The sequence below is a fragment of the Amphiura filiformis genome, chromosome 7 (genome assembly GCF_039555335.1).
Source record: "Amphiura filiformis chromosome 7, Afil_fr2py, whole genome shotgun sequence".
In the NCBI taxonomy this organism is placed as follows: domain Eukaryota; kingdom Metazoa; phylum Echinodermata; class Ophiuroidea; order Amphilepidida; family Amphiuridae; genus Amphiura; species Amphiura filiformis.
In genome coordinates this window covers 50411202-50421965 of record NC_092634.1, presented here as the reverse complement: position 1 = coordinate 50421965, position 10764 = coordinate 50411202, and the positions used below count along the sequence as shown (strand labels likewise).

Below are 10764 nucleotides of genomic sequence, written 5' to 3'. Positions count from 1 at the left end.
CTGACTGGCAAAAAAATGGACCATAAAATTATTTTTACTTCTGGAGTTCTGACCCCCCGAAGTTGGTCCTGGATGGACGAAGTTGCATTTTGAGGGCCCTATATCTTTTAAAGTAAAGGAGTTAGAAGTTTTCTGATGCCAGATTTGAATTCTACACAAAAAGGTACCCCAGGATACATACTTTTCAAAGTTGTACCTAGGGGGTTCCCTTTATACATTTATGGACCTCCAAACGTCGTCTTTTGTGTTACGCCACATTTTTTACGCTGACCCCCCTAAATTTCAAATTGATGCCATGGGGAAACGAAATGGAGTATGAAGCTCAAATTTTCAGGATTTTACTTTCTTATCAATATCTACCACCACACAGAAAAAGATGTAACAATGTAGTGGAGGCGCTGTACTGTAGAGTTAAGTATGGCTTTACATCATATTCGATGCACCACTGCGAAAAATCGAGCCGTTCAACTACCAAACAAATGGTGGTTTTAGGGTAGAATATATCATAAAACGATGATGTTTTAATCATGAGAAAATGACAAATTCGTACTTTTTAACACAGAAAAGAATAGGAACTTGATTTAGTGGTGTGATCCCTGAAATTATTACATTTTTCAAATATCTGTGAATGTGCCTCTCTTGCTTAATTTCAGCTGTTCAAGTATCTCTGTAACAATGAGCTGCAGACGTTTACAATCCAGTGTGGTGGTATAATTGCCTTCTGAATTCTGCTTCACTCCAGTAGAACTTTTCTCATTGTGGACTGTTGAAGGTGAGCATGCTACGTCCTCATATTTTCAAAGGATTATAGAAACATCACATTCTTCGTATGGTGATATGTACTAGTAGGTGCTGAAAATTCAAACAATGATGATGAGACTTTTAAAACCATACACTTGCACATTTTGTGGAATCAACCTTCGTTCCTTGGACAGATTGAAAACTCACATAGGCAGACATATGATTAAATACATCCATGCGCATAAAAGCAGGTGCTTGTATTGTAGACACAACATCTTAAAAAGGGGCCTACATCAAAGACATTTGAAACATCACAAGAAGGCATTATTCCAGTGTAGCAATTGTTTGAACATCTTTGTAAGTCATCGTGATTTACGTGTACATAAGAGAACTTCATGCACAAAAGCGGTTGAGTATTGGTGCAATGTTTGTTCGAAAAGCTTCACACAAGAAGTCACCTTTATAGCACACTTCCAGGAACACCGTTCTGTTGACCAAATTGGTAGTGTGGTTGAATCAGTCAAAAAGAAATATCAATGTGAATATTGTCAGAAAAGATTTCCATACCCCATTTCTCTTAAAGACCACATCAGAACTCACACCAAAGAGAAACCCTATCAGTGTGAGTATTGTCACAAGTGGTTTGGTCACAAAAATCACTTAGAAGTACACCGCAGAGTACACACCAAAGAGAAGCCATATGGGTGCAACATATGTCAAAGATGCTTTGCTGATAAAAGTACATTAATAAAGCATACAAGAACTCACTCCAAAGAGAAACCGTATCGATGCGAGTATTGTCAGAAATGTTTTGCAGAATCCAGCAATTTAAAAAGCCATATCAGGACTCATACCAAAGAGAAACCTTTTCAGTGTGAATATTGCCAGAAATGCTTTGCAACTAAGACTCATCTGCAATTACACATCAAAACTCATACAAAAGAAAAACCTTACCAGTGCGAGTATTGTCAGAAATGTTATGCTCGTACTGGCTGTCTTAAAAGTGCACATAAGAACTCACACCAATGAGAAACCTTATCAATGTGAATTTTGTCAGAAATGTTTTGCAACATCTGGTAATCTTAAAAGTCACGTCAGAATACACACAAATGAAAGACCTTACCAGTGCGAGTTTTGTCAGAAATCTTTCATAACATCTGGTGATCGTAAAAAACACATCAGAAGTCACACCAAAGAGAAACCATATCAGTGTGAATATTGTCATAAATGTTATGCAAAATCAACCAATCTGAAAAGCCACATCACAATTCATACAAACGAGAAACCTTACCAGTGTAAGTATTGCCCAGAATGTTTCAGATCAAGCTATCTTCTTAAAAAACACACACAACAGATGCACTCCAATTCAGGAGTGTATCCAGACATTAACAACCCTACAGTGCTTGATATGACCCCTAGGGTGCTGGATTTAACCCCTGAGGTACTGGATTTGACCCCAGGGGTGTTGAATCTTCAAAGCACCCATTGAATTAACCAATGGGGTTAATAACAAGGTTTTGATAGTAATCTTCTGGCATGATCTTGAGGTAAAATTTACAACTACAAAAAAGTCCCGGAGCGCTCAACTTACTGTTTACCCAGTTGAATACACCCTGCTGTTGACGCCATTTACTCTGACAGCATGCACACCGTGCAACCCAAATCTATGGGGCCAAACTCAATCGTAAAATTGGCACACAATCAAAATTTCTGATGTTATAATGGTCCACATTTTGTGACACTTTCTACGAGGACTTCAGACTTGCAAATCAACAACATGCCAAATATAGCAGGGAAGGATCAATCAGTCGGTCACTGAATCAACTTTATTGTTTTATAAGTCAGCAATTAGTATTTTCACATAATTTGTGGGGTCACAGCCCACTCACCATGCCCACCGTAACTGGTCACCTTAACACTGCATGCATCAATTATGTATACATTTGTAGGTAGAAGCTTATATAGCTTCAGAATTATATAATAATTGTTTTCCCAATATTTCAACATAGAGAGAAGGATGATTTTCGCGCCTTTTGATACCCCATTAGTCCATTTTCATTCAATATTAACAGTAGTTACATTTGTACAACACAGCAGTGTTTTCAAAGAAAAATACCCGAATTAAAAATAAGCTGCAGCTATTTCTATTGATTTGAAGTCAGCGCAAAGGTAATGATGGGTTTTTAGGTGCCACAATACTTGCGTAATATAAACCATTGATCACTGTAAGTGTAAACTGCAACTTTTAAAATTCGGGTATTTTTCTTTAAAAGCACTATACGTCGTTAATATTAAATGACATTGGACAAGTGGGGTATCAAAATGTGCGTAAATAAACCACGCTTCTTTCTATGTGAACATATTGTGAATCCGATTAATAGTTCTGAAGTTATAGGCATATTTATAACGGCTGTGTTACTTTTTGTGCAGTCTTTATTTTAATTGTCACACTGTACGTAAGCTTAGATAGGTATTTATGTATGGGTGAATGGATGTCTGTATATGCATGCATGACATAAGACAGAAATATTCAAGTTTTAATAAAATGCTCTCATTTGTAGAGTTCAAATCACATTGTTAGCAAACTTGTGGCTTATGTGTATGTACAAGTCTGGCATGGTGTTGTGTAACATAAGTCGAAGGTCATTTCAAGGTTACAGAAGGTTGTGTTTAAATTAATGTTATAAAATGCTCTCTGGTTAAGAGTTCTAAGGAGTGATGCAATATAATTGTGTGTACCCCTTGGTAGTGAACTCAAAATGGTCTTTCAAAAAGCACTGGCACCCCCCTCAGTGTGCCAAAAACCTTTGCACCCCCTCCCCTAAATTGATGTGCACAAAAATATTTACCTGCCTTTAGGGACCGTTCACAAACACTTGTTAGGGGGGGCCTGATGCAAAAAATTTTATCGCGAAAAAAAATTAAAAGAATTATGGGCCCTGGAAGAAACCTGCCTCCAGTCCAAAATCAAAACCACAAAGGGGTAAATATTACAAGAACATATCCAAAATCTGTCTCATTTTGTGAAACATCAAAAACGAATCATGACACATAAGACATATATGTACCAGAAACACTACTTCCTTCAACATGTTTAAGAAAAGTATATATGTGTTTCCTAAATATACCACTTCTTTCTTCTGAATTAGAATAGTAGTATAATTAAATATAATATCGCCATGTTGAAGAAACCTAATACCACTTATATAGATCTCGAAACTTAGTAGTATTACTTCAGACATGCATATAAAATTTCAATGAACCATCTAATTTTACATGCTCCAAAAAGCATTGTTTCAAAATCTTTCAAAACTTCCATATTTCCAAAACAAATTTCAACTCAATAAGCATTTAACTTTCTTTAACGAAAAAACTTCTGCGTAAGCAGATTAAAAGGAAAACATTGGCACTAAAAACAGCAAGGCTGCAGGGCCGAAAGCCCGAGGCCGGCGACTCCCATACGACGACTAAACACTCCAAGTGAATTAATTTTATATAGGCCCTGCAGGGCTAGAAAGATCGGTAGAACGCTAAAGCCTAATGCATTCTCATGCCTCTAGAGCTTCAGTAAACCACAAGGTGTTTAATTTCATTTAAAATAAAGCCCTAATGCATTCTCATGCCTCTAGAGCTTATAAAGTAAAACATTTCATTTATATATATTTTTGGGGGGGGAGGGGCACCCCCCTTTACAGACCTCAAAAATTTCAGGGGCCCCCTTTTTGACATGAAAATTATGGGTCAACCACACAGAAAAGCATATAAACTGGTCATTTATTTCAGCCCCCCCCCACTTAGGAGGGTCAAAACTTTTCAGCCCCCCCCCCCCCGTTTTTGCATCAGTCCCTCCCCTAACAAGTGTTTGTGAACGGTCCCTTATATACACATATTATGTAAGATTTTGGGGAACCCAAATTGAAAATCTTAAATTGAGTAAACAATGTATAGTAGCGTATGTGCATGGTCCCTTTGGAAAAATGGAGATCAAATCCCCGCCCATCCAGGCTGAGTTCAATTGGTTTCATTTGATATATACCAGTTCATCTGGGTTTTTTTTAACTGGCCGATAAAGTTCTGTCACGGAAAATAGGTTTGAGAACACGTGTTAAAAATTTAAGTGGTGTTAAATGTTAACTTGGATCAACTAGGATTTCGTAACTACAAGCAAGTTGAAACCTAGTTGAACATAGTTAAACACAGATATATCCAACTGGTTTCAACTGCAGTGGTGGCGCCAGGAATTTCGGGGGAGGGGGCATTGAGGGGGCAAAGTGAATTTGAGAGGGTGGGGCAAAATCAACAAATTTTGCGCAAAATTGCCGCAAAAAGTGGAAATTTTTGTAATTTTGTGTTTTTACTGGGGGCAAGAGTTATGACTGGGAGTTACCCAAGCCCCCGTGGCGCCCCCACTGTTCAACAGGGTTGTATGTTGGTTTTTGGCCAGCACTCTCAATTTCGATCAAATTGGTGTCAACTTCCTCAAAAAAACAAATCTGCATCAAATAAGGGGCTGTGCAATAATTATGAGCCCTGGGGGGAGGGTAAAATTGGGGGGGCAAGAAATTTTTGGCGAGCCGAAGGGGGGGGGGGCAAGCAATTTTGGCATGCCGAGGGGGGGGGGGAAGCAAGTTTTTGCACACATTCACAGGGCGCCTTTTTAATAAAACGCTCTAAAAGGCTTAGGAAAACGGTGCGGAAACGCTTAAATATGCAAATTTTCCTGCTCGCTGCGCTCGCAACATACATCTAGACCATTTAAAGTGTGGAATTTGGGATCCCAAAAATTTGGCATGTTCAAGGGGGGCAAAGAATTTTTGGCGCAAAGAATTTTTGGCGAGCCGTTCGAAAATTTACCCCCCCCCGGGGGGGCTGATAATTATTGCACAGCCCTAAGTAGCTACATGTCTACTGAATATATATCACCATTTATAGCCTTGTACCACTATTTTGAAAGCATTTATGGTTGGAATTAAGATTACATGTATGTGAATGTATTATATTTTAGAATGACCAATTTATTATCACAGTAAATTTCTATTTCAGATTGTCATGCACAACCGTTGAGAGCTCTTAAGTGGCTGCCAATCGCTATACGTAGGTATATACAGCTCTAGAAACAAGTGTGAAAGAATTGTCCTGTCTTCTACTTGGATCACTGCAGGAGAACAACTTGCAACACACTGATTTTTCTGTGATGGATTTGAGATGGGCGCAGTAATTTCCTAGACATGACTGCTCACTTCTCATGGTGATGGTGCTTTTTAGCTAATACTATGTTGAATATAGAGAAAGGAACAATGGGAGCCAGAGTCAGACATATGAAACCATTTAGTTGTAAATTTTGTACAATCAACCTTCATTCATTTGACAGATGGAAAACTCATGTTGACAGACATATGATCAAATATATACATTCTCATAAAGGCAGGAGGTGTGTGTACTGTCAAAGGAGCATGGCAGAAAATGGTGTTCTTCAACGACATTTGAAAATCCACACTTGGATTAACGGTGATGGTATAAACCACATTATTCCATGTGTTCCCAGTGATTTTGTAGATGCCATCAAAAACAAACTGCACAGGTGTGTGTATTGTCAGAAAGGTTTTGTACTAAGGCATCATCTTAAAACCCACATCAGAACTCACACAAAAGAGAAACCTTATCAGTGTGATTATTGTCAGAAATGTTTTGCTAGGCAGGACCATCTTAAAACTCACATAACTCATCACATCAAAGAGAAACCATATGAATGTGATTATTGTCACAAATGTTTTTTCGATAACAGTACACTTAAAACACATATCCGAAGAATTCACACCAAAGAGAAACCCTATCAGTGTGAATACTGTGAGAAGAGTTTTGCAGTTAATAGTGTACTCACAAGGCACATCAGAACCCACACCAAAGAGAAACCATATCAATGTGAATACTGTAAGAAATGTTTTGCAGATAATAGGGCACTTAAAAGACACAAAAGCGTAGTGAAATGTTCTGCACAAATCGGTGGCACCACAAAACACATCGGAATCCATACAAAGGCTGAACCCTATCGTCCCTATCAGTGTGATTTTTGCCAGAATCGTTTTGCACAAAAGGATACCCTTGCAAAACATGTCAGAATGCACACAAATGAGAAACCGTACCAATGTAAATATTGTCAGAAATGTTTCAGGTATAACAGTAGTGCCCTGAAAGTACATATCAGAATCCACACTAAAGAAAAACCTTTTCAATGTGAATTTTGTGAGAGATGTTTTGCACGGAACAGTGACCTCACAAGACACAACAGAACTCACACAAAAGAGAAACCATTTCAATGTGAATTTTGTCAGAAATTATTTACGCAGTCTAGTGCCCTTAAAGTACACATCAGAACTCACACCAAAGAGAAACCCTATCAGTGTGAATATTGTGAGAAATGTTTTGCAGAAAAATATGTGCTTACATGTCACATTAGAACTCACACTAAAGAGAAACCATATCAATGTCAATATTGTCAGAAATGTTTTGCTGATAAAAGGTCACTGAAATGTCATAATAGAACTCACACAAAAGAGAAGCCTTATCAGTGTGAATATTGTCAGAAATGTTTTGCACACAATAGGCTTCTTATTTATCACATTAGAACTCACACCAAAGAAAAACCTTATCAATGTGAATACTGTGAGAAGTGCTTTGCACGAGGTAATGTCCTTAAAGTACACATTAGAACTCACACCAAAGAGAAACCCTATAAATGTGAATATTGCCAGCAATGTTTTGTAGATAATAGGTCCCTTAAAAGACATGTCAGAACTCACACCAAGGAGAAACCTTATCAGTGTGAATATTGTCAGAAATGCTTTGCTCGAAGGGACTACCTCAAACCTCACTACTTAACTCATCACCCATCGCATGTGTAGTTTGGTGTGTTACACATCAACCCATTGTTATGCCTCCACCAGTGGTATTATGTTTCCCTGTCCATTATAATGACATATTTTGTCTTATTGAAATACGAGTGTTTTTTTTGTGTGGCATTACGTTTTGTTTTTTTGTATTTCTGTTTTTATTGCCCTGTACTTGGAACTGGTGGGTGGAGAAAGATACATCGAGATAACCACCAGTCCCCTTCTTTAATTCAACTACATGACAACAACATTAGAGGGAAACTATTATATGCAAAGCATTCAAATAAATTGCAATGATGAATATTAAAACAAATGTAATTGATTCCCACGACTCGTAAAAGGTGCTGACGTGATATAGGCCTATAGCTGCAAAAGCTGAAGCCAGGACAGATGAAACAGCGTGCCTATGGCAAAAGGACAATGTAAAAGCTAAATGCCTGGCTAAGACACATGAAAAAGGCCATCACAGCCACCATACAAGTGGTAAGTCCCAATTTGAATATGCAATGAGTCATCACAGTCATGAAGGTGTCAATATTAAAGGCATCATGTAGCTGCATATAGCTAGAAAAAAAAATACATGTATGTCCAAAACCAGGGTTTTTTATATTTTTTTGACAGACAAACAACCACACTCACTCCCACCCACTCTCATCACATAAACAAGGCAAATAATACACACTAATAATAATAATAATAAAAAATACAAGTAGAATTAATGGGGCAAGGTTTGGATTATTAAAAATGTAGTAGGCAAAAAAGGAGAGTTAAAACAAAACAAAACAAGTAGATAAACTGGAATGAAAAAAAAAAAAAAAAAAAAGGCTTAAGATGCTTCAAGATCAAGGGTCCATTTTTTAAAATGAAGCCTAAGTTTCCCTTTACTCTCAGCAATTTTATATTCAGTAGACCTCTTAAGCTTAATTAAATTCATAAAAGCAACAAAATTGGGAATGGATTCCTGAAATTTGCACTAATATGAATATAAAATTTGAGGCAAAGAAAAAGAAATGAAATACACCTATCATGCTCCGAGGAGTCTGTAACACCAAACATTTTTTCAAAGTCGGAAAAATTAAAGGACTCCCCAGAAATGTTGTTTATAAGAAAGCATAAATCATCCCATAAGGGGGTAACTTTCTCACATTCACAGAATAAATGGAGAAGTGTTTCGGGAAATTTCTTACAAAAATAACAATTGGGTGAATCAAGTCGACCAATTTTATGAAGAAACTGATTAGTGCAAATTGCTCTATGAAAAATTTTGAAATAAAAAGACCTCAATTGTGTTTCAATGGTACAATTGAAATTTGCACTGTGAACATCATTCCACTCCACATCATCCAGGACATCAAAAGATCCACCCACTTATTTTCAGCCTCAACATGAGCCTGATTCCTTAACATAGAATAAACATGTTTAGGAACCTTTTTTTTTTTTTTTTTAGAAGCACAAATTTTCTCAAAGACGTCCTCCTGAATATTCTTGGGGTTTTGAAACCAGTCTAAATAAATGCCGTTCATCAAATAGTTATATTTCCTCCTATCTGTAATGGGAATATCAAATTCAATAACCAGTTCTTCAAATGATTTGACAATATTACGACCAAGATAAAGGTCTGAAATATGACGAATCCCTTTCTCATCCCAGACAGGGTAGAAAAAGAACTTTTTAGATTTTAAACGGACATTTTTGTTCCACCAAATTGGATCTTGCAGATGAAAATCAGACCAGCCTATAAAGTTGACCATGAGTTTGTTTTTGTATAGATACCAAAATTTAATAGTTTCAATAAGCTGACAATTAGACAAAGAATTCAAAACACAATCAGGAGCATTAGACTTCAACAAAATTTTCCAGTCAGGGTGAAAATTTTCTAAAACAGACAATTCCAATGTTTTCCAAAAACTTGAATAATCGGGGTCCAATAACTGTTTGACCCAAATAAATTTCTGAGCTTGGGAAAACAAAAGAGGGTCAAACATTCCCAACCCACCATTCTCATAATTATTGCAAAGGATATCCCGCTTTACCCTATCATTCCCCCCATTCCAAATAAATTTATAGAAAAGATGGTTCAACTTCTTGAAAAATATTTTTGGAATATTAATGCAAATTAGAACTGAAAATAGATAAAGAAGTTGGGGTAACATCAATGATTTAATGACAGTAACTTTACCAATAAGAGACAAATTCCTGTGTCTCCAGCAGTTAAGGGTTTGTTCAATCTGACTAAGTTTAGGGATAAAGTTGAGTTCATAAAGAGATTTAACATTCAAAGAAAAATTAACACCTAAAGTTTTGGCATTACGTTTTGTTACCTGGAGAGATTTGATTATGTCTCACTTGCTTTTTCAACCAAATCAACGGTAATAACCCTTGCAGTGAGGGATCAACATTTAACCACAAATTGCCTCAGGCAAAACTCACATCCTGGGAACTAAATACCACACAAGGTCATTTTTATGCAACTCATTGACCCTTGTGTGCCATATACTGCCTCTTGCTATAATGACAGCCTGGTGATGTGGTCAACTCATTGACATAAACCAACCTCAGGAGGGAATTCAATTTTTGATCAATTCTCCTTAGGTAGTGAAATGAAATGGTATATTTCAATCCCGGAGGGGGTTCTTCCTGGTTGAAGGTATACACCTATCCGACTTCGCCATTACTGCGGTGTCCCCGATGTAAAACTGCGGTGTCCCGAGGTCGGGGGTTCCATCCATTATTTATTGTGTGCTATACAGAATTGTACCCGGAATGGTACACAACAGTGATATTCAATACACAATCATGAGTATTGAATTACGAATTAAATCTCCCGCTCTGGTACATCTGTGTTGCCGTCAATAGAGGGCCAAATGCAGTAAACGCTTCTCGGATTGGTGTATACGGGGATGTGCCACGATTTTGGGGTACCTTTTCAGCGATTTTGGTATATCGATGGGGATTTTCAGCCCGGGTTTTCAGTAGAGACCAATGCGCCCAATTGGGCAAAAATGCCCTTAAAGCGCCCAATTATGGCAAATTTGGGTGCTTTTTCTTGAAAATTGGTATACTGATGGGTTGCAAAAACAGCAAAAAGTAGGTAGGCCTATAGAGAAAGTCAGCATCCGAAAGTCTGTGTGGC

At 37.4% G+C, this 10764-nt stretch overlaps 1 protein-coding gene across 1 annotated transcript; it reads left to right on the top strand.

The window, feature by feature from the left end:
- Positions 1-674: 674 nt before the first annotated feature.
- Positions 675-3315, top strand: LOC140157288 (uncharacterized). Its single transcript, XM_072180430.1, has one exon. It carries the CDS (start codon positions 868-870, stop codon positions 1768-1770), a length of 903 nt encoding a protein of 300 aa, XP_072036531.1. The 5' UTR covers positions 675-867; the 3' UTR covers positions 1771-3315.
- The last annotated feature ends 7449 nt before the right edge of the window (positions 3316-10764 follow it).